At 44.6% G+C, this 24,983-nt stretch overlaps 1 protein-coding gene across 3 annotated transcripts in view; it reads left to right on the forward strand.

Annotated features, from left to right (window-relative positions):
* Nucleotides 1-4,845: 4,845 nt before the first annotated feature.
* Nucleotides 4,846-24,983, forward strand: part of NMNAT3 (nicotinamide nucleotide adenylyltransferase 3) — a 76,954-nt gene continuing 56,816 nt past the window's right edge. For 2 of the 3 annotated variants that reach the window (XR_012160808.2, XM_073359985.2), the window contains exons 1-2: nucleotides 4,846-4,980; nucleotides 7,574-7,733. Coding sequence is in view for 1 of the 3 variants with exons in the window: in XM_073359985.2 (XP_073216086.1) it covers nucleotides 7,681-7,733 (53 nt within the window). In the remaining 2 variants the exon portion in view is untranslated. The remainder of the gene's footprint in view (nucleotides 4,981-7,573; nucleotides 7,734-24,983) is intronic. The other variant, XM_073359987.1, reaches the window with a different exon arrangement.

The following is a 24,983-nucleotide window of genomic DNA, read 5'->3' on the forward strand; positions in this document are numbered from 1 at the left end:
ATGCTCAAATTTTAAGACTTTGCTACACACAACCTGCTGATGTATATTGCAGTGATGTTTGGTTATTTGTCTCCCGATAAATTCTTCAAGAAGAGTAACTGCTCCAACATTTTTTCCACACATAGCTGGAGCACCATCAGTACAAATGGCCACCAAGTTTGTGAAATCTAATCCCGATTTATCATTCATGCACTTTATCACTTCACTGGAGAATTCTTTTCAGGTTGTGCGACCTGTCATGGAGCACATGTTCTTCAGTAATTTCCAAGTTTTTATCAATACCTCTAATAAAAATAAGAAGTTGGGCGGTGCTTTTAAATCGGTGCTTTCATCCATAGCTAGGGAGTAAAAGCAGAATTCACTGATTCTCTGCTTAACTGATCACTTAGATTGGTAGTCAAGTCAGCTATTCTTCTCTGTACAGTCATGCGTGATAGACTGACATTCTCAGATATTCCCCTCTTTTCTGAACATAACTCAGATACAGCAATCAACATACACTTTTTTAAAAACTCGCCTTCTGTGAAGCATTTCCCAGCAGCAGCAATTTCCTTAGAAATCTGAAAGCTTACTTTAGTAACCGTATCGTTCTCTGCGCTCACTTTCTTGAAAATTTGCTGTTCTCCACTAAGGATTTTTGCTAAACTGGCTGCTTTAATTATTTTTTCATTTTGGTTCAATTTGGCAAGATTGGGATATTTAGTTTCAAAGTGCTGCCGAAGGTTGTATTCTTTTAGAACGACTAACATTTCGCGACACATGAGGCACAGTATTTTGTCTTTGGAAACAGTACATAAGTACAGGTTTCAGAGTAACAGCCGTGTTAGTCTGTATTCGCAAAAAGAAAAGGAGTACTTGTGGCACCTTAGAGACTAACCAATTTATTTGAGCATAAGCTTTCGTGAGCTGCAGCTCACTTCATCGGATGCATACTGTGGAAAGTGTAGAAGATCTTTTTATACACACAAAGCATGAAAAAATACCTCCCCCCACCCCACTCTCCTGCTGGTAATAGCTTATCTAAAGTGATCACTCTCCTTACAATGTGTATGATAATCAAGTTGGGCCATTTTCAGCACAAATCCAGGTACAATGTGTCTGATAATCCAGTTGGGCCATCTCCAGCACCCCCCCCCCCCAGACGTTCTTGTTAAACCCTGGATTTGTGCTGGAAATGGCCCACCTTGATTATCGTACACATTGTAAGGAGAGTGGTCACTTTAGATAAGCTATTACCAGCAGGAGAGTGGGTTTGTGTGTGTGGGTGGGGGAGAAAACCTGGATTTGTGCTGGAAATGGCCCAACTTGATTATCATACACATTGTAAGGAGAGTGATCACTTTAGATAAGCTATTACTAGCAGGAGAGTGGGGTGGGGGGAGGTATTTTTTCATGCTTTGTGTGTATAAAAAGATCTTCTACACTTTCCACAGTATGCATCCGATGAAGTGAGCGGTAGCTCACGAAAGCTTATGCTCAAATAAATTGGTTAGTCTCTAAGGTGCCACAAGTACTCCTTTTCTTTTTGCAAGTATATAAGTTTTTATTTGTCCATTCAGTGTTGAAAACTCTGTGCTCTGATTCTATTTTTCTCTTTTTCTTTTCACTCATGGTATCCATTATGAAGCTCAAGATTGTATTGAATAAATTCACACACAAGGGAAACACTCACAGTCACACTCAAAGAGAAGAGATAACTCACGGCGCATGGCACACTAACAACGCACTGATGGTGTGTGGAAGCCTGTAGAGGGGGAAAGAAATGGCATGCATACGGTGATCAGATCACAGCAGTAAAATAGGACCCGCCCCCTCCCCATTCGACCCCACCATCACACCCCTCTTCACCTCCTAGCCCCCCGCTGGCTTCCTGCATTCCTCCTAGTCAGTCCCCCACCCACCACTCACCTCCTTTCACCTCCTCTCTTCCCTGCCATAAACCCACATGCCCGTCCCTAGAACCCCTGCCGGCTCACTGCTCACCTCTTTGCCCACCCACCGCTTGCCCACCCACTCGCCCCCGACTCGCTGCTCGCTCTCTCGCCCCCCCAAATATAAAGCCTCATTCAAAGACCCAGGGGTCACTATATTACTGCACACAGCAGTCAATCAATGCAGTTGTAGATAAATCTCTGCATTATGCATTTTTGTATAACTTTTATATGACTTTGTATTGAACCTTGGTAATATGTTATACCAGGCCCCTAAGGTAGTATAATTAAGGTAAAAGAAAAATGTCTTTTTGCTAGAAGTAGAATAAGATCTTCCCCCCACTTTGTAATCAATTGCCCTGTTGAATGAATGAGGTGTGAATGAGGAAGGTGTGGAAGGCAAGCACCTCCAGACAGCTGCAACCCTTGGAGAGGTGATGCGAGCCAGACCAAGGACAATCAAACTTGTCAAGTGGGCTGACTAGAGAAGAGCAGACAAGCACCTTCCTTTGGGAACACCCTCTTTGCAGCATTGGGACAACCCCCAGTCCAGAGAAAAGCAGCAAAAAGGACCAACGGGGACAGTCCCAGATTTTGAATCTGGGAGATTTGCATAAGAGGGAAGCTGTTATAAAGGTGAGGTGTCTTGCGGAGAACCCTAGGTTTTGTCTTGTCAGCATCGGAGCATTGATCTGGATCTACAGAAGCCCGGCTCCACCACTCCCCCATCTAACTCATCTGGCCAGTGACGTTAAGGGAAGCAACTCATTGGTAACAACAGCAAGATGGAGTGTGTTTGTATGTGAGTGCATGAGTGTGATACATATCATATGCATAGGATAGTGTTGATTATTACATGTACTACTAATAAATGTGGTGTTTTGCTTTATTAACTCTGAAAAGATCCTGTACAGTACTTTAAGTACAACAAGGTAACAAAAATTAAAATACTGAAAATTGATGCCCCCCCCTCCAGCCACCAAGTCGCCGCTTGCCCCCAGCCCCCCTCCCCCGCGGCCAGCTCACCTGCCCCCCAGCCACTGGCCTCTTCACCACCCCGCCCGCTGGCTGGGTGTGGAGCGCTTACCTGGGGAAGCTCGTGTTTGGTGCTCAGGATTGGGGTGGGGATGTGGGGGGGTTCAGGAGTCAGGGCTGGGGAGGTGTGGGGGGGTGCAGGGCAGGGGGCGCAGGGGTCAGGGTGGACAGAGGGCTGGGGGTGTGGGCTGGGGTCATGGGGGTGCTCATGGCAGAGGCTGGAAGGGGTGTGCCCTGATTCTAGCCCCTTCCCCAAGGCCACGCTCCCTCCTCTTCTCCTCCTCCTCCCCGGAGCAGCAAGCATGCTGAGGCTCTGCTCTTCCCCCTCCCTCAAGAGGCAGCAGGGAGATGGGGAGGGGAGGGAATGTAGCATGCTGGGGGAAGAGGCCAGGGAGGAGCCCCAGCTGCCAGCAGCATCAAGCTTCTGCCCCCACAGGAGAGAGCAGGGGGACGGAGAAGAGCGGGCCAGGCCGGGACCCCTTTGGACCAGGCGCCAGTGACGCCATGGTAAATCCGGTATTGCTGCCACTGCCCGCCCGCCTGCTTGGCTCGCCATCCCCCCATCCCCCTCAGCTCGCCTACTCGCCTCCCACCGCTGGCTCGCCTCCTCAGCCTCCCTCCCCCGCCGCCAGCTCACCTGACCCCCAGCCACTGGCCTCTTCACCACCCCGCCCACCTGCCAGCCGGCCGTTGGCTTGCCCCATCCCGCCGCTTGCCTACATCCCCCGCGGGCCGCACAGTGAGCCCACGGGGGCCGCATGCAGCCCTGGGGCCACATGTTGCGCAGGCCTGCTCTAGACCGCCCTTACGAGCTGTGTATTTATGAAGTGTAAATGTTGCTGTAACCCTGATCCTGCTGACTAGGAAGGGAGGGAGGTGAACACCTTCCCCCAGAGAGAAACATAAGAGGAACCAGGACTCCATTCCCCCCTTCCCCACATTCACATACGCAAAAAGACCTGTACGGCTGTGTTAGGGGGCCTTCGGGCAAAAACTCTCCACACCCAGCAAATGCTACAGTGCTGCTGATGTGGGATCTGTGAAGCAGCCAGAGCTGCTACCAAACTCTCTGCCTGGACTCTGATCTTCCCCATTGATTCTTGCTACATTTTGAGACATTGGCTTCTCTGGCCTTTTGGAGAACCCCAGAAGAGATGGGAGGCATTGCCTTTTTCTCCCCACCCATGTCATATTCAATCTACGCCATATAAAGACAGAGGGTGTGGAAGGGTGAGGGAGGTTAAACTAGACTAGTAGCAAGTGGCTCCTTTCCTGTAGTACTTCAAACGTATAGCCAGCCCAATTACAAGGAGCAGAGAACTTCAGGGAAGAGTCCTGCCCCTTTCAAAGGTGACCTTTTGAGGGAACTTAAAGGGCTGGTAGCTCATTCAGAGGAGTCAAATCGCTCAGGTCATATATGGGATAAGTACAGTAGCCAAGAAAAGTGTCAGCTCTCATTCCTTGATGAGGGTGTGGGGCATTCCCTGGTGTTGGGGGTCTCCCTTGGCTTGTATGTGGGGGAATCTCCCCAGGGGCTTGGCTGTGATCCTCTGGCATGAGAGCTCTTTTGGTATGTGGTGGGGGTGGGGGGAGGTAACCCCTCTGGCTGCATATCTTGCTGTAGCAGTGGGTGTTCCCTGTAGGGATGGCTCCCTCCATAGCTGAATGTATGAGGGGGTTCACTGGGGGAAGTGTGGCATGTGTATGGAGAGGAGGGCTCCTGGGGGAAATGGGGTCACGGGGGGGGTTGTACAGGAGGAAGGGCTCCCAGGGGTAGGGGGGGTCGCCGGGGGCTGAGATGTGTAAACGTGTGAGTGAGGTCACGACATGGTTTTGAGGGGGGGCAGAGCGCCCCGGCGGGAGGTTAAGCAGCTCTCAGCGTTGCCCCCTCCCCCCCGGCTCCGGGCCCGCCCCGAGCCCCGCCTCTCAGCGGCCGGGCCGGAGGAAGGAGGCGGTGGCTGGGGGCGGGATCGTCCAACGCGGCTGACGCTGACCCCGAGTCCCCGCGCAGCGGGTAAGGGAGGAAAGGGATGGAGGCAGCCCCTGGGGCCTGGCTAGGCCCAGGCCGGGCTCCCCCGACCGGGCGGGCTCTCATGCGCGCCAGGTCCCGGGTGACCTGCCTGCCCGCGCTTGCTGCGGGCTGCACCCACCCGCCCAGCCCCTGTATGTGCCGGCGGCGGGGATGCGCCTATCTCCGCGCTGACAGGGCCCGAGCGCCTGCGGCCTCAGCGAGCTGCGACCCGCACCCCTGCGCCGCGGGCCCTGCCTAGGCGGGGGGCTGGTCAACGTCCGTTCAAAGTAACTTCCCGCCCGGGCCAGGCTCCGTTCCCGGCCAGCGGGACTCCGCCGCCCCGGCCAGGTGAACGCCAGGCTGCTCGGGCCGCCACAGCATCTTCCTGGAAATCTGCGTGCGCACAAATTGGGAAACTGGAAACAGCCCCACGCTGGGGTGGGGGCTATTTATGGGCATTATCCCCACACTTCACATGCTTCCTCCACAGTGGCCTGTCTGTACTGTCCGTTGTCCTTTGTAAAGCAGGTGATTGCAGTGTCCATGATGCGGTTGGCTGTAATCCATAGGTTACCTGGCATGGCGAAGCCTGGTGGGTTGCTCTGTAGGATCCGTGATCAGGTTTTGATTGTTGACCCTGCTGCTTTTCTTGCAGTCTCTGCCACTTGTGTTTTGGTGACGGTTTTGAGAGCTTTGGCCCCTAACTAAATGGGATTCCTGAAATTAAGGTGGCATCTTGGTGGGAGAGGGGGTGATTGGAGACTTTCATAGTACATGCATCCAGTGAAGTGTAGCTCACAAAAGCTTATGCTCAAATAAATTAGTTAGTCTCTAAGGTGCCACACATACTCCTTTTCTTTTTGTGGATACAGACTAACACGGCGGCTACTCTGAAATCTTTCATAGTCATGCAAGTCTGGGTTTGACCTCCAAATCACAGAACATCTACTGAATCCACTGTCTGTGTAAGATCCTTCTTTGGTGTTTTGATTCATTCCTTGTCACCAGAAGAGTGGATGACAAATCTGGTTATCTACCTTTAATGTTGCTTTTCAAATTTCCATATGAAAAAATAAGAGATGCTTCCTTTAAGTGTCTTTGTGTGCTGTATGGGCCTGTGTTTTATTTTTACAGAGAATAGGCAGGGATAACATGTAGCATTGTTGGATATGGATGGTGTCGGTTGATCTTTCTCTACCTGTCCGATCTGTGCTTAAACCAGAGGAGAAGGAAAAGGAGAGTAGTTCTAGGGGGGGAAAAGATGTATGTGTAAGAGAAGGTAAGGATGTATGTCTGATGAAGGAGTAGGTGTTTGGTCTGTGTTGCTGTTTAAATCTGTTTTGGATTTTCAAATGAAGGAAGATTAATTGAATTCTATGTACTGTAAAAGGCAATGTTTACTATCATTTTTGGTTGTAGTATCAATCAAATCTTCGCACCAAGATAAATGAACACAGGCCTTTAAATTAAACGAGTGTAGAGTATATTATATGGAGCTGCAAAATACAGCCAAAACATTTTCTTTAAAAAGGCACCTAAAATTAAAATCATGGACTGGCCTGGATAGCTGAGGATGGCTAGATACAATGTCAAAAAAGTAGGGCTTGGTAGCTGTCCACAAGAGAATGCCTGTGAAGAAGGGGGAAAAAAACAAAACAGATTGCTCAACTTTTCTGTTTTGATTTTCTTGCAATGTTTGGCTGTGCCTCCTTGCCTTCAGCTTTAAGAATGTCTGTTCTGTGAAGTACAACGATTTCTGCCTACTTTTACCACCAGTACTGATCCAGTGCTCAATTGTAGAAGAACATTGAATTGTGTGGGGTTCTGTCCTTTAGTGATTCAATAAGAGACAAAACAGAGACCCTGATTGCTTGTGGTCACTAAGTCCTCAATTCTCCAAACATGCATATGATTAAAGTTATTGACATGCCCAAGTGTTTACAGGATCAGAACCTACAGATCACATGGAACTTTTTATAAGAGTAGAGATGAAGACCTTAGTGTTTGGACCGAACTCCAACTTGGGTAATGACGTTCTTCACACTCAAATTTCCCCTGTAGTTACCACTGGATAATCAATTTTTGCTTAGTGTCCTATGTGGTTTTGTGTCTTTACTATGTGCTGTTAAATGACTACTGCATTCAACCCAAAGGGTGAGTAAAGTGAGCCTTATACACAGAGACTGTAAAATGCTCTGGGATCCTTCAGGATGAAAGGTGTTAATATAATTGTTACTACTTCAGAAATGAACCTGTTAGCAGTTTTTACTTCTAATTATTTTATTATTATTTGTATTGTGATAGCAGCTGGGAGCCTCATTGGACCAGGACCTTGTTGTTCTAGATGCTGTACAGACAAAAAGACAGTTCCTGCTCCAAAGAGCTTGCAATGTAACTATTGCTTATCCATAGTTAGGAGTGTTTTTAACTTTTTGTTAGACAGTTGTCTAGGCGGCAGGTAGAACAGATAGTAGAACCTCATTCTGGCTCCTATTTTTGGGGAGCAAGGGTAGTTTGAAAAATGAAAGTAAATGATTATTAAGCGCTGTTTTCCCTGCAATCTTTGTTTTTTCTTTTTTCTTTACTTTTCTAACAGTAAGTGAAAGCAAACACAACCAAGAATCAGAACTGGGAAAGTGAAGAGAAAGTCTTAAAGCTTCTTTCATTAAACAAGGGTACTCCACTAGGGAAGTAGATCTCATCATGGAATGGATCACCCAAACACCCCTGCGAGAACCGGCTTCCATACAGAAAAAGTAACCCAATTGATTGCACTCCCCTAGTTGTCTCCTTCCACCTCATACTAGAATGCTTTCAGGGTATCATTATGCAGTTACAACAACAACCCATACTTGAGGGTGATCACATCCTGAAAGAAATCTTTCTCAGCCTTCTTTCCCCTGCCCCCCATTTCTGCCTTCAAACAACCTCCCTCCCTCAGCTTTGCCAAGGTCATCATCAGAAGCAAGCTCTCCACAGATTAGGACACACTGACTCAAAGTGGTGCCAGAACAACAGATGCAAAACATGCAGACATAGCAATACTGCTATGATGATCAGTACCATTGCCACTCTCCCCAACACACCTTTCAAGATCCATGAGTCCTACACTTGTCTATCAGAACATGTGGTATATCTCATCCAGAACATCAAAAGCCACAACAACTTTGTGAGTGAAGCTAGACAATCACTGTGCTCTCAAATGAACTCATGAAAAAAATACATCCTATCACCTGTGAGCAAATCCTTTTCATGAAGTGATCACTTCATATCCTTTGAAGGTGAGAACTGAGAAGTTAGAAAGCTACACAATGCCTTCAAATGATGAGCCTGGAACTTAAATTCATTATGCTCCTGGACATTAAAAACCATGGACTTGACAGAGACAGGTTTTATAGCTCATTACAACACTGTACAACACGCCCTACCACCTGATAACCCTTAATTGCCCACTTCATTTTAAGTGGTCTCCTACCTACAGCATGTGTAGATCCCCTTATGCTTAAGAATCTGTCCCACCTTCTATTTAGTTTGGACACTTCGGTTACCTTTTCCGGACCTAAGGAAGAGCTCTGTGTAACTTGCAGTGTTGCCCATTCCACCAATATAAGTTGGTCCAATAAAAAACATCACCTCACCTACCTTGGTCTCACTGAGGAAACACTCAAAATAGTAGTGGGGGGTGGGAATTGAAGGTTGCATGACGTAACTACATAGCACGCAGTGGACAGAGAATGGACTGGGACTCAGAAAACTTGGGTTCTATTCCTGACTTGGCCTCTGGCGTGCTAGGTGACCACTCCACGGCTCAGTTTCCCCATCTGTAAAATGGTGATAAGGACTCCTTTGTAAAATGCTTTGAGATGTACTGATGAAAAGTGCTAGATGAGACGATATATTCAAACAGTATTGCATTTTTATAGTTTATATTATTAATATGTATCCCAATTAATTGAAAAAGTTTTAAATATTTAGCCTGGTATTTTAAAAGAAGATAAGGGAATTTTAAAATACAATGAGAGTTGGGAACCTAAATTCCTTAGGCTCTTTTGAAAATCCCAACCTTAATTATCTTAGTCAGCAGTCTGTGTGCAAATGAGCACACCGGACAGGCAAGCAAAATACGTTAGAACATAGATATGCCACCAAAGGGAATTTTTTTATGCCGAAATTGTTTTGAAGTCTCTGATCACTTTGATTATTATTTACTAGTTGAAATTCTAAACATATAGACTTGTGTGCATGAGGTGGGGGAAACAATTTAAACTGTTGATTTGAACAGCAGGCTTGATTTACAAAATACCTAGCCCTAGTGGGAAAACTTTTGCGTGTTTTATGTTTTTGCATGGTGCTCTGATTACCCAAAGTCTTAATCACAAATTTCCTTTTAATTGTGATATGTTACTTTCAGGGTCACCTAGGTGTTACTGAATTTTGCAATTTTGTTTAAAATAGCAACAATAATATGTACAATATTAGCTCAGACTCTCAAGTCTGGTATCCTGCCTCTGGCAGCAGCCAATACTTGAAACTTTAGAGAGTGATGAGAAAACCCATAATGCACTTAGCAAATTGTACAGTTCTGTATATGGGAGAATAATTCCTCCTTGGTCGCTAGTGGTGGTCAGTTTCCACCATGGAGCATTAGAATGATAACCTTTCTTAGATTATCTTTTTTCCATTCTGTTTGAATTCTTTATTTCAGTAGAAGACACCAATTATTTGACTGGGAGACTTTTTTTTAATGACTATACAGTAAATAGGCAAGACGTAGTTTCTCCCAGCAGAACAGGTGCGTTAGCATTATCTGATTTTTAAAGGCTGAGATGAATTGATCTCTCTTCTGTGTGTCCACTGTGTTCCTACCATCTATTATCATCCCTTTTTTTCCTTTTATTCCCCTTTTGGTCATCGTATTCAACTTATTCATAAGTGATCTGGAGAAAGGGGTAAACAGTGAGGTGGCAAAGTTTGCAGATGATACTAAACTGCTCAAGATAGTTAAGACCAAAGCAGACTGTGAAGAACTTCAAAAAGATCTCACAAAACTAAGTGATTGGGCAACAAACTGGCAAGTAAAATTTAATGTGGATAAATGTAAAGTAATGCACATTGGAAAAAATAACCCCAACTATACATACAATATGATGGGGGGCTAATTTAGCTACAACTAATCAGGAGAAAGTTCTTGGAGTCATCATGGATAGTTCTCTGAAGATGTCCACGGAGTGTGCAGCGGCAGTCAAAAAAGCAAACGGGATGATAGGAACCCTTAAAAAAGGGATTGAGAATAAGACAGAGAATATCTTATTGCCCTTATATAAATCCATGGTATGCCCACATCGTGAATACTGCATAGAGATGTGGTCTCCTCATCTCAAAAAAGATATATTGGCATTAGAAAAGGTTCAAAAGAGAGCAACTAAAAGACTGGGGTTTGGAATGGGTCCCATATCAGGAGAGATTAAAGAAGCTAGCACTTTTCATCTTGGAAAAGAGGAGACTTAAGGGGGGATATGATAGAGGTATATAAAATCATGAGTGGTGTGGAGAAAGTGAATAAGGCAAGTTATTTACTTGTTCCCATAATATAAGAACTAGGGGCCACCAAATGAAATTAATGGGTATCACATTAAAAACAAAAGGAAGTTCTTCACTCAGCGCACGTCAACCTGTGGAACTCCTTGCCTGAGGAGGTTGTGAAGGCTAGGACTATAACAGGGTTTAAAAGAGAACTGGATAAATTCATGGATGTTAAGTCCATTAATGGCTGTTAGCCAGGATGGGTAAGGAATGGTGTCCCTAACCTGTGTTTGTCAGAGGGTGGAGATGGATGGCAGAAGAGAGATCACTAGATCATTACCTGTTAAGTTCACTTCCTCTGGGGCACCTGGCATTGGCCACTGTCGGTAGACAGGATACTGGGCTGGATGGACCTTTGGTCTGACCCAGTATGGCTATTCTTATTCTTTTATCCATTTGTTGTTTCTTGTTGTATTCTTAGATTGTAAATTGTTTGGGGCAGCACATAGCACAGAGAGGCACTGGTCCATGACAGGAGCTTCCAGACACTTCAGTAATAGAAGCAATAAATAATAATAATAGGTATAAGACTTGATTTACCACAAAATATTCAGACGCTAATGCAATTGGCCTGTTTTTTCAGTGCCCCTCATGTTACTAATACTTTGCATAATATATTAATGTAATGCTTTCTTTTCCTATACAAGTGTTTGGTTACTACTGGCAATGCAGAGCTAGTTACCTATGTTCTTTCTAAGGAAGAAATTAGCAATTAAAATGACATCATGTTAATAAAACACCTGAAATGTAAAATGTGAGCAAACACTTATCACATTTTGAAACTGGAAAGTGAGTGAAGAAAGCACTGGGTTTTTAAAAAGTTTTGGAGTATAGCGTCCCCTACGAAAATCTGTTGGAAATCCTATGTGTTACTGTGGGATTTTTGTGTGTGTGCTGATAGGATGTGGAACGTTTGCATATGGTTTCCTTGTTGAGTGTTCTTCAGTAGAAATTCCTGCTGCTTGCATTAGGTTGCTCCATGTTGTAGCTAGATTCACAGGCAAAGCTGGTTTGGGTTAGCTGTTGTGCTGCTTTATCATTTTTTAAGGCATTATTTGTAAGTAGTTTGTGCTTTCATAACTAATTTTGGCTTTACTAGTGCTTAAAATGGGGGCAGGGAGAAAGGAAGAGGCACAAAGCATCACAGATCTAGCAAAGTGAATAAATAAACTCAAGCTTGTTACTGAAAGATACACTTTACACTCTGTTTTAACAAAAATGCTGCTTCCAGATTGGAATAACCCCTCCACTTTTTTCAGACCACTTTAAGTACTGGCTTTCACCCAGGGGTGCTGGAAGGGGGTAAGGGGGCACATGGCCCCATCAGTTTTTACTGGCCGTAACGGCAAGCAATGGGAGAAGGGGGCGTAGAGGAGTGAATGGGGAGCAGGGTCATGAGCGGAAGAGCGGGTGTGGGGAGAAAGGCCGCATGGGGGGGGGCATGGTTTGGGTGCTGGCACTCCCCCCACTTTTAGGGAGTTTCCGCCGCTCCTGCTTTCACCCCTAATAAATGAATTTTGCTAACTCTAAAAGAATTACAAGTTAGGCAATAGAACTGTTTTATTTCTGAACTGACCATTCTGGTGGAATTGTGGAGGTTTTTAAAATTGAGCTTCTAGTGGTTTGAAAATGGAGATGCTACTTTGGCTAAATTGGCTGATCACTTGGCCTGGGAATACTGGCATCGCAGATTAGTCATGCATGTAACCTTTTCCTCAACATTAATGATTGCTAATTGCAGGGCACTGTTCAATTGTGTGCAATGAACAAACTTACCTTTAGGAGTCAAGATAGATCTCTCATTCAGTACCCTCTGTGGGCTTTGTTCTCTAGTCCTTGTGCAGGCAAAACTAATGCTGCAGGATAGGGAGCTAAGTGAGAAGAATAGAAGCAGCTCTGGTTTAAGTGGGTGGGAATATCAGGAATTGTTGCATAAGCTGCAACTTGTGCACAGACTCCTAGCATGGTTTGTTTGATTGTTTGATTTCTGTGAGGCTTCAAGAACAGCACGGGGTCTGCCTATGGGCAATGCGTAGTGGGATCCAGGAGTAACCAAACTGCTTACATTGCCACCAAATGTGTAGATCATGGAAAGGCCCTTGTGGCTAGCCTCGTTTGACTCCTTTCGTAGGTAATTATGGGTTAGTGAATTTCCTCTAGTTTTGTTAAGTAGATAAAGAAGTGAAACTGTGTAAGTATACAGTAATACACAACATACTCAAATTATATTGCATTTTTATATTGTATATAATTACAATAAAAGGCATAATTTTAAAAAGTAACAATTTATTAGAGCAAATGTGTGAAGTGTTCCATATCTTTACTGAAGAAAAAGCAGAAAGACCTTGAGGAGTTCCTTTTTAACACTGAAAACATAAATAATATAAATGAATTGCGATAAGGGAAATATGATCTTGACAAAGGCCCTGACATTGCATATGCTTTGAAACATATTTAGTGCTATGCGCATAAGTTCCTTGAATTCAGTGGGGCTTCTCTTGTAAATAAAGCTGCCCACCGGCATAAGATTTTGCAGGATCAGGCCTGAAATCAGGAAATTCAGATACTTGCAACTGCAGCACCCTCAAGTGAGTGCACCTGTGCAGTCCCATTAATGGGATGCAGGGGTCTGTGCTGGAATATCCCACTGTGGATTTGGTAGTTAATTAATTTTTGATGAATTATTTAATGTGTGAATTTTTGTGAGCGAATACAATATAACTAACATGGATTAGTTTTAGTACATATATGTAATGATTTTACGAACCACATTGGCTGTTATGAGTTGCTTTGTCGCTGTGTAATGTCAATGAAAATTTGCCAGTTTGGTGACTTTGATGTTAGTTCTTTGCAATGGCATAAAGAGGATAAATAACTTAATTTTTTTAGGTTTCAGAGTAACAGCCATGTTAGTCTGTATTCGCAAAAAGAAAAGGAGTACTTGTGGCATCTTAGAGACTAACCAATTTATTTGAGCATGAGCTTTCGTGAGCTACAGCTCACGAAAGCTCATGCTCAAATAAATTGGTTAGTCTCTAAGATGCCACAAGAACTCCTTTTCTTTTAATTTTTTTAAAAATCCAGGTGTGGCTTGCATTTCAGAGGAGAAAAGTTTTTGATAAAAGGACAAAACAAATGTAAGTGACATTTTTAAATGTTTATTTCAGAAATGTAATAACAATGAACACTTCTCCAAGATTTAAATTTTCAAACTTAATTCAAGAAATTAATATATTTTTTCCTTGTTTTAGAGTTTAGCTAGTCTGGTATTTTTAAATTAAAAGAAAATAATGATGCCAAACTGAATTGAAATGATGCAAAGAAGGCACATTGATGCATCTGTGGCAGGGAATCTGCCTTTGATATATATAGCTTCTAATGGAGTCAGCTGAAGAGCAAAGTATAACAATGTGATTTGAAGGGGCGCCAGCTTGAAGGGAGAGCAGGCAATTCCAAAGTGGCTAGCTCCCTCTGTTAACACCTCAGGCATTTGAAATTCATGGTAGGGAGACCTATTGCAGTTTATCTGTAAGGCACCATACCCATTGATATGCTGCTGCCAGCTCCCGTTGGTTCAGAAAATTACTGCTTAGACCAAGAAAGGATATTTTAAAGCTTAAAGCCAAGAAAAATGGAGGGACCCCCCCCAATAAAGCTCCACCCCATCTTGTGTGCTGAGCAAGAAAGCTACTGTATTTACATAACAGATTTATTTTCAAGATGACAAAATCTGCATACCTGTCTCTGTCAGTCTCTGCATTTAAATGCCAGAGTTAACTCTCCACAGTTGAATGTGAAAAAGCCCAGATGATCCCTTGTGTTCTTATATGGTCACTGCTTTGGAGAAGACTAGGATCTGTCAGAATAAGAGGACCAGAGTTTTATCTGCAACTTATAAAAACTACGAATGGACTGTTATATGCCTTGACTATACGTGCAGGAGGTGGGGTCTGCTTTGTATTTTAATAGGTTAGGACTGATGATTGATTATTATATCCTCACCTGCAATGCATTTTTAAATAGAGGGCAAATGAAACTGGCAAATGAAATGAGGTGCACTTAAGTCACTGGCATTTCACAGAAGCATGGTCAGTTACGTGGCCCTGAAGTGGTTATATGTATGGTATCTTGAGAGTGTCTCTGTCTAATATTTATACCAGCCTTTCAAAATTCTGCTTGGCCAGGGTCAGTATTTTGTTGATGGACAAATAGAATATTCTGTACCACTGAAATAAACAAATATACCTCATCTATATAAAAAGAAAAGGAGTACTTGTGACACCTTAGAGACTAACCAATTTATTTGAGCATGAGCTTTCGTGAGCTACAGCTCACTTCATCGGATGAAGTGAGCTGTAGCATGCATCCGATGAAGTGAGCTGTAGCTCACGAAAGCTCATGCTCAAATAAATTGGTTAGTCTCTAAGGTGCCACAAGTACTCCTTTTCTTTTTGCGAATACAGACTAACACGGCTGTTACTCTGAAACCTCTCATCTATATAATTATTTATATTATGCTAATCACCAAGGTATCTAGGTGTGGATGCACTGGTAAATTTTCATAACAGTTATGCAGTACTGCTTTGGACAAAAGCACACGCTGGCAGGAATATATTAGCTTGAATATTTTTTGTTGTGGAGATTGTCCCATAATTTTATGGTATTAGGATGGGTTGATCACCAATTGGCAGTATTTTTAAGGGGGTTGTGTATATCAGGATTTTTAGTCAAATTTTCCTGTGAGGTTGTGGGAGGATCAATGAGATTTTATATTCTTTAGCCAACTTTATTGCCTAAAAACGTAGTTTGGGGACATATTACCTGCTGGTGTAAATCAGTGTAACTGAGCTGGCTTCAGTGAAGCTGCACTGATCTACACCATCTAAAGATTTGGCCCTTTAAGTTCATGAGGTAGGTTGTGATCTCACACCTGTACAAATCTAATTTTAGTGAAGTTACTCCAGATTTGCCCAGTGCAATACGATCAGAGTCCTGTCCTATGTCTCTAGAATTCAATTTTTTCTGGCTTGTCCAGAAAATTTAATGTAATGTAAGGGTCAAACTGGCCCTTACTGTGCAAGCATCAATGTCTTGTCCTTCAGTTTACTAACTTTACTGCATACTTGAAGGTTCATACATTAAACTGCACTTGCTCAGCACTGTATTGTACATTCCAATAATTAATGAGAAATGGGTTGAGTTACTGATTGTTTCAGCAGAATTTACTGTGATCATCTGTAACATCATCTATTATTGATGTATTGCAGGAATATAAGCAATACAAGAAGAACTCACATGGATTCCTTAATGAATGTTATAATCGTTGTTTTATCTTAAAAGCTATTTGATATGGAGAAAGTGTGTCCTCCACATTTCTAAAGATGTCAGCATATCTTGTTTGTGCAACCACATGCTTTACCAGATTTCTCAAAGTGACCCTCTCAACTTGTTCATGCGTAAATTTGACCTGCTGTACCACATCTCTTGAAGGATCCTGATGTGCTTTATGAACGTACAGCCTTGCCTATAGTGTAGCCACTTTTTGAGTGTAAGGTGGCATTTGGGGACAAGTGGCACACAGTGATAGAGAATAGGGAATTTTGGCAGAAAACATCAGGGAAAACCCCCTATGTTAAGTGCCATGGGATTTTTATTGGCAAACAGGACCTAATTGGCAAGGACTCATTCTAAAGAACTATGGGATGGAACTTAATCTATCTGCTGTAATCTAGTAAGGTGTGAACCTGTTGTTCAAGACAGTTTAGGTACTTCAAGCTTGATTCTTATGCCTGGTATACACTACGAGTTTGTCGGATTTAGCAGCGTTAAATCGAATTAAACCTGCACCCGTCCACACAACGAAGCCATTTTTTTCGACATAAAGGGCTTTTAAAACCGATTTCTGTACTCCTCCCCAACGAGGGGATTAGCGCTGAAATCGACATCGCCATTTTGAATTAGGGTTAGTGTGGATGCAATTCGAAGGTATTGGCCTCTGGGAGCTGTCCCACAGTGCACCATTGTAACCGCTCTGGACAGCGCTCTGAACTCGGATGCACTGGCCAGGTGTACAGGAAAAGCCCCGGGAACTTTTGAATCTCATTTCCTGTTTGGCCAGGCGAGCTCATCAGCACAGGTGACCATGCAGTCCTAGAATCGAAAAAGAGTTCCAGCATGGACTGAACAGGAGGTACTGGATCTGATCACTGTATGGGGAGAGGAATCTGTGCTATCAAGAAGATATGCTATGCCAAAACATTTCAAAAAATCTCTGAGGCCATGAGGGACAGAGGCTACAGCAGGGACGCAACACAGTTCCACGACATGAGCCTGCCCCAGTAACACCATGATCTCCAAATTGCTGGGTACCGCGGTTTTAGAGAAATCTGTGATCATGTCCTCATCACCGTGCTTCCGTCGCCTCCTCGCCTGTTTTTTCAGGTGCTGGTTCTGCATAAACTGCATGAAAGTTAACTTTCGTAGTGTAGACATGGCCTTAGAGCACTAAGTTATCTCCTCTGTCATGAAAGTTAACTGCTGCGGTGAGCTGAACGGGCTCCATGCTTGCTGTGCTATGGCATCTGCTTGGGCAATCCAGGGAAAAGGCGTGAATTGATTGTCTGCTGTTGCTTTCACGGAGGGAGGGTTGACTGACGACATTTACCTATAACCACTTGTGACAAATTTTTGGCCCCATCAGGCATTGGGAGCTCAGCCCAGAATTCCAATGGGCAGCGGGGACTGCGGGAACTGTGGGATAACTACCCACAGTGCACCGATCGGAATGTCGATGCTTGCCATGGTACTGTGGATACACACCGCCAAATTAATGTGCTTAGTGTGGATGTATGCACTCGACTTTATAGGTTTCAGAGTAACAGCCGTGTTAGTCTGTATTCGCAAAAAGAAAAGGAGTACTTGTGGCACCTTAGAGACTAACCAATTTATTTGAGCATAAGCTTTCATGAGCTACAGCTCACTTCTCAGATGAAGTGAGCTGTAGCTCATGAAAGCTTATGCTCAAATAAATTGGTTAGTCTCTAAGGTGCCACAAGTACTCCTTTTCTTTTCTCGACTTTATATAATCTGTTCCCAAAAATCGACTTCTGTAAAATCGGAGTACTTTCGTAGTGTGGAAATGGCCTTAGAGCACTAAGTCATCTCCTCTGTCATTAAAAACAACACCTGAACTTCAGCTGTTTGTTCTGCAGCAGCAAGCTAACAAAATCTCTGACCAGATCACTGCACTTACTCCGATTCATGATCCTTGAAGACCGATAACACAGAACCAGAAAGATATGTTGGCTTTATCTGATTAGAACCACAGCCAAAGTCAGTGCCCTCCCACCCACCTAAATTGATGGGGAAATTTTAAATATAAAATGTCTAAAGACATTTTTAACATTCTTTTTGTTAAAACCAAGCTAGAGCTAAGTGAAAAAATGAAAAAATTAACAGCTAAAAATGTGGGTAGTGTGTGCTAATCTCTGAAGTGGTTTATACCCCCAAAATTTTTTCCATTCCTCCTTACAAAATTTGACTTGCTCCTGCTGAATAACTATTTTTTATTTCAATTTTTTTTCTTATGCACACCATCATGATCTAATTGGGCAAGTAGATTTTGTGCCTGGGCTGGTAAATTTTCAGGATGGTTTTGCAAGGCTGCCCTACCTGCAAAGTAGTCCAAAAGAGTTACAGATAAATGTTAATTGTAACGAATCGTAACTTTTTGTGAAGTGATTTTTTGAACATCTGAATTGGAATACCCTGAAAAGCACATTTTTGAATGAGTATACAAAACCATTTACTGTGGCGATACTTGAGCCTGTATATAATAATGATCTCTTAGCAATATTGTTACTCTCAAGCTTGCATCCTTATTTTTCTCAGTAGTAAAATATAAAGGTGTTTTCATACTACAGAGCCAAATTATCAAAGCTATAATATCATAGACAATAAAGTACTTTAAAAAATCCTTTTAAACCTCAAACATGACATGCATATCTCTTCCTCTGATCTGTTGCTTTAATTACCCTTATTTCACAAATGCAGTAGAAATATTTTTTTCTAGCATTCCCAAGGCACTTTTTTTTTTTTTTTTACTAATGGGATTTCAGGCTCCGAGACCTTGTGATGCTTTGAGGCACACACATCTCCTATATATGATACCTGGGCAGTAAGCAGCTGAATGGGCTTATGCTCTGCTGTCTTGCAGTTTTTAAGCAATGTAGCAGCAAATAACTTTAAGCATATCAAGACGGTTTTGAAGCCCAGCAGTTATTTGAAAAAAGAACTACATGGGAATGTAACCTTATCTTAAATGATTGCCATTTTTGTCATGCAGCAGAGCAGAATTGAATCTGGTTTGCTGTGCGGTAATTGCACAATCATAAAATGCTACCATGCAACTTAATATTTCTGTTTCTTGCTGAATAAAATGGTCTGGCTAGCTGATCTGCAAATGCCAGGCTTTGTTGTTTGCGTTGCCTCTCACCTTTTAGCACCAACGGTTTAAAAGAAAAGTTTTTCCAGTGACAAGCCATAATTTAAAAAAATGATGGATGCGTAATAGAGTATAACAGCTAGAGATTTTTTTAGGACACATTTGAATAGTTCTGTTTCCCAAATTTACTGTAGAAAAATAGTAGAGTGAATCGACACTATATATTGCAATTCTGTAGTCATACCACCCTGTGCTCTGGTCCTATATGTTTTAACCAACTAATCAGGGCCATGCCGGGGTGCGTATTTGGATGGGAAACTAAGGGCATGGCTACACTTGTGAGTTAGAGTGCATTGAAGCAGCCCTGGGCACCCTAACTCACGACACGTCCACGCTGGCAAGGCACCTAGAGCTCCTGGTAATCCACCTCGATGAGAAGCATAATGCTTGCTGCACCCCGCTGGAGAGCCACAGCACCAGTGTGGATGCCTTGCTCTGTTAATGCACTCTAATCAACCTCCAGAAGTGTCCCACAATGCCTCTTCTAGCCACTCTGGTTATCACTTTGAACTCTTTTGCCCTGCCGTCAGGCGATCAACCGTCAGACCTGCCCTTTAAATTCTCTGGGAATTTTGAAAATCCCCTTCCTGTTTGCTGAGCAAGATTCTCAGCAAATATTTCCAGGTGACCATGCCTCCACGCACCAGGTAATCCCAGTATGGAGCAATAGCAAGGTGCTGGACCTCATCAGTGTTTGGTGGGGAGGAAGCTGTCCAGTCCCAGCTGTGCTTCAGCCGTAGGAATTATGATACCTTCGGGCAGATATCAAGGGCCAAGATGGAAAGGGGCCATGACCGGGATGCACAACAGTGCAGGGTTAAAGTGAAGGAGCTGCGGAATGTCTATCTAAAAGCCCGCAAGGCAAACCGCAGCTCCAGTGCTGCCCCTGTGACCTGCTCTTTCTGCAAAGAGCTGGAGGCAATACTTGGGGGCAACCCCACCTCCACCATGGACACTTCAGAGCCCAGTTCAACAAGGCAGAGGAGGAGGAGGAAAGTGGGAGTGAGGGTGCTGAGGAGGAGGCAGACACCCCGGCATCCAGGATGCATGCAGCCAGGAGCTGTTCTCAAGCCAGAAGGAAGGTAGGCAGTCGCAGCAGCTGGTGCCTGGGGAAGGATAAACACCAGAGGAGGTGCCTGGCAAGTGGCTTTTATTTTGGGAAGGAAGTTGTTCGGTGCAGGCTCTTGGGGCGAGGAGGGTTAGGGCTGGATGTGGAATAGAGTGTTGATGTGCTCTCTCACATTGTGGTAATCTGTCTCAGTGATCTCTTCAAAGGTCTCATGCAGAAGCTGGGCAACGTACTTGTGCAGATTCCTTGGGAGAGCTACTGTGCTCCTTGTCCCAGTCAAGCTTAACAGTCCACGCCACTGTGCCGTGTGGGGCGGGGGGACCATTGCTGCACACAGGCAATATGCAGGGCCAGGGCTGAAGCCGCATTGTAGTAGAAGACCCTCCCTTGCTTCCCAGGTCACCCTCAGCAGCGAGATATTTTCCAGGACGAACTCCTGTGGAAAATGTGGGTACAGTGTTCAGTTCAGCAGACCCCTGCAGCTGTTAGCTCTCCCCAAGGCATAGAGCCCCAGAGGACAGTATGGCAGTGAAACAGTCTGTCCCCCTTGACCCTGTGTTCTTACTCACCATTTGGGGCTCCTGTGGGTTATGTGGGCTCGCTTTGGGACAGACAAATTCTGCTTTTGGGTAGACTGTGCTTGTCTTTGGGTATGGGCGAATCATTGCTCTGTCTGGTGTGAACAATGCTGCGTCTGTTAAGTGTTGCATTTTGGGTTTACAGATGCAACCTTTAGATCTCGGCCATCCTTGTTCTTCCCGGCTGAAAGACTCCAAAGAATTAGGAAGAGGCCACGTAGAAGCAAAGAGGGCATGCTGCATGAAGTAATGCAGTAGTCTCTTAATGAAAATCAAAAAGTGCAGGAGTGGCAGGAGAGTGAAAGGAGGGTCCGCCAGCAGAATGCGGATCGCCGGCACCAAAGCATGGAGCAGCTGCTAAGCATTATGAAGTGCCAAGCGGACTCGATACAGGCACTCGTAGCAATGCAGGCAGAGCACTACCGCGTCCTCTCCCCCCCCCCCCCCCCATGCAGCCCTCTCTGGAACCACCTCTCAGGTAGTTAAAAGCAGCTATCAAATCCCCTCTCATTCTTCTCTTTTGCAGACTAAACAATCCCAGTTCCCTCAGCCTCTCCTCATAAGTCATGTGTTCCAGATCCCTAATCATTTGTTGCCCTTCGCTGGACTCTCTCCAATTTATCCACATCCTTCTTGTACGGCGGGGCCCAAAACTGGACACAGTACTCCAGATGAGGCCTCACCAATGTCGAATAGAGGGGAACGATCACGTCCCTTGATCTGCTCGCTATGCCCCTACTTATACATCCCAAAATGCCATTGGCCTTCTTGGCAACAAGGGCACACTGCTGACTCATATCCAGCTTCTCGTCCACTGTCACCCCTAGGTCCTTTTCTGCAGAACTGCTGCCTAGCCATTCGGTCCCTAGTCTGTAGCTGTGCATTAGGTTCTTCCATCCTAAGTGCAGGACCCTGCACTTATCCTTACTGAACCTCATCAGATTTCTTTTGGCCCAATCCTCCAATTTGTCTAGGTCCCTCTGTATCCTATCCCTGCCCTCCAGCGTATCAACCGCTCCTCCCAGTTTAGTATCATCCGCAAATTTGCTGAGAGTGCAATCCACACCATCCTCCAGATCATTTATGAAGATATTGAACAAAACCGGCCCCAGGACCGACCCCTGGGGCACTCCACTTGACACCGGCTGCCAACTAGACATGGAGCCATTGATCACTACCTGTTGAGCCCGACAATCTAGCCAACTTTCTACCCACCTTATAGTGCATTCATCCAGCCCATACTTCTTTAACTTGCTGACAAGAATACTGTGGGAGACAGTGTCAAAAGCTTTGCTAAAGTCAAGAAACAATACATCCACTGCTTTCCCTTCATCCACAGAACCAGTAATATCATCATAGAAGGCGATTAGATTAGTCACCTTCCCTTGGTGAATCCATGCTGACTCTTCCTGATCACTTTCCTCTCATGTAAGTGCTTCAGGATTGATTCCTTGAGGACCTGCTCCATGATTTTTCCGGGGACTGAGGTGAGGCTGACTGGCCTGTAGTTCCCAGGATCCTCCTTCTTTAAAGATTGGCACTACATTAGCCTTTTTCCAGTCATCTGGGACTTTCCTCCGTTCGCCACGAGTTTTCAAAGATAATGGCCAATGGCTCTGCAATCACAGCCGCCAATTCCTTTAGCACTCTCGGATGCAACTCGTCCGGCCCCATGGATTTGTGCACGTCCAGCTTTTCTAAATAGTCCCTAACAACCTCTTTCTCCACAGAGGGCTGGCCATCTACTCCCCATGTTGTGATGCCCAGCGCAGCAGTCTGGGAGCTGTCCTTGTTAGTGAAGACAGAGGCAAAAAAAGCAGAGAGCACATTAGCTTTTTCCACATCCTCTGTCACTAGGTTGCCTCCCTCATTCAGTAAGGGGCCCACACTTTCCTTGGCTTTCTTCTTGTTGCCAACATACCTGAAGAAACCCTTCTTGTTACTCTTGACATCTCTTGCTAGCTGCAGCTCCAGGTGCGATTTGGCCCTCCTGATTTCATTCCTACATGCCCGAGCAATATTTTTATACTCTTCCCTGGTCATATGTCCAACCTTCCACTTCTTGTGAGCTTCTTTTTTATGTTTAAGATCCGCTAGGATTTCACCGTTAAGCCAAGCTGGTCGCCTGCCATATTTACTGTTCTTTCGACTCATCGGGATGGTTTGTCCCTGTAACCTCAACAGGGATTCCTTGAAATACAGCCAACTCTCCTGGACTCCTTTCCCCTTCATGTTAGTCCCCCAGGGGATCCTACCCATCCGTTCCCTGAGGGAGTCGAAGTCTGCTTTCCTGAAGTCCAGGGTCCGTATCCTGCTGCTTACCTTTCTTCCCTGTGTCAGGATCCTGAACTCAACCAACTCATGGTCACTGCCTCCCAGATTCCCATCCACTTTTGCTTCCCCCACTAATTCTTCCTGGTTTGTGAGCAGCAGGTCAAGAAAAGCTCCCCCCCTAGTTGGCTCCTCTAGCACTTGCACCAGGAAATTGTCCCCTATGCTTTCCAAAAACTTCCTGGATTGTCTGTGCACCGCTGTGTTGCTCTCCCAGCAGATATCAGGAAGATTAAAGTCACCCATGAGAACCAGGGTGTGCGATCTAGTAGCTTCTGCGAGTTGCCGGAAGAAAGCCTCATCCCCCTGGTCCGGTGGTCTGTAGCAGACTCCCACCACTACATCACTCTTGTTGCTCACACTTCTAAACTTAATCCAGAGACACTCAGGTTTTTCTGCAGTTTCGTACCGGAGCTCTGAGCAGTCATACTGCTCCCTTACATACAGTGCTACTCCCCCACCTTTTCTGCCCTGCCTGTCCTTCCTGAACAGTTTATACCATCCATGACAGTACTCCAGTCAGAGTTATCCCACCAAGTCTTTGTTATTCCAATCAAGTCATAATTCCTTGACATCACCAGGACCTCCAGTTCTCCCTGCTTGTTTCCAAGGCTTTGTGCATTCGTATATAAGCACTTGAGAGAACCTGCTGATCGCCCCTCATTCTCAGTATGAGGCAGGAGCCGTCCCCTCCCAGACGTTCCCTGCCTGAACTTATGATCCATTTCCATTCAGGCCTAGAACCTTCTCAGTAGTTTCTAAAACAAGCACATTTGTTTTTCAGTTCTTTAGCTCCATCAGTACAGCTGACATACTCCCCGTTGGGGAAAAGGTAAATTGCCCAATCTTGCCTCGAATCTGGGAGATCAAATCCTTCCTTTTTATAATAGTAGTTAAAGTTAACATTTCCCTTGCATTTGATTCTCTCAGGAGCTTAGATGAAAAGGCAGTTAACACTCTTCATCCTGTTCCCTTTGCTATAACTCTGCTTGATTTTAAGCCTTTAGTTAATTAATGTCATACAGAAAGTTGTGCAGATGTGTGCTTTGTCTACACCTGAGAATAACCTCATCCAGCAGTCAGTGTAGCTATACAAGGGGTCCCTGGTATACATCTCTCACTTATCCGTTGTTTCTGATATCCATCGCTCATCAATAGGGGAACATGTTCCGATTTATGTTGGTCCTGATTTGCATATCTGTCGTTTGCACGGATCGGGACTGATATAAATTAGAACATGTTCCCCTCTTGTATAGTATAGTACAGTACTGTACTTGCGTCCACCGGCCACGGTCAAGGCTTATTACCTACGGAGAACGTTCTACATGCTAATTAAGGAGACGGCCGGTGAAGGAAAGCCCAGTGTAAAGGAGTTTTGGAAGTCCTACAACATCTTGAATGTTGTGGAAAACGTTGCCGCGTCAATAGAAGAGGTCACTTCACAATGTATATATGGCATTTGGCGCTGTGCATGGCCAGATGCTGTCCACAGCTTTGTGGGATTTGATGTCATTCCTGCTCTCGAGCAAGAAATTGTCAAGTTGGCGAAGAATGTCGGCTTCAAGAAGGTGGAGGAGGAGGGTGTACAGGAATTGTTGTAGTCTCATGCTGAACAAATGAGGAACTGATTGAGCTGGACCAATAATGGATATCCGAAAAAAGCAAGAATGATGATGACGTAGGGCAGGAAGCCAGAAGTCTGACAACAAAGAAATTCTCCCGTTTCTTTGGATTGCTGGATGAGATGATGGAAATCATATAGAGCAGTGATCCTTTTCGTGAACGGTCTGCCAAAGTCTGAAGGGCTCTCAATGATGCAGTGGCTTGCTACAGGGAGATCAATCGTTCAGAGATTCATGCAAGAGAGCAAATGTCAATAAAATCCTTTTTTAAGACTTCTGCAACCAAAAGCCAGCCACGGAAAAGCCAGCCCAAGAAAACC

The sequence above is a fragment of the Lepidochelys kempii genome, chromosome 9, assembly GCF_965140285.1.
Source record: "Lepidochelys kempii isolate rLepKem1 chromosome 9, rLepKem1.hap1, whole genome shotgun sequence".
Lineage (NCBI taxonomy): Eukaryota > Metazoa > Chordata > Testudines > Cheloniidae > Lepidochelys > Lepidochelys kempii.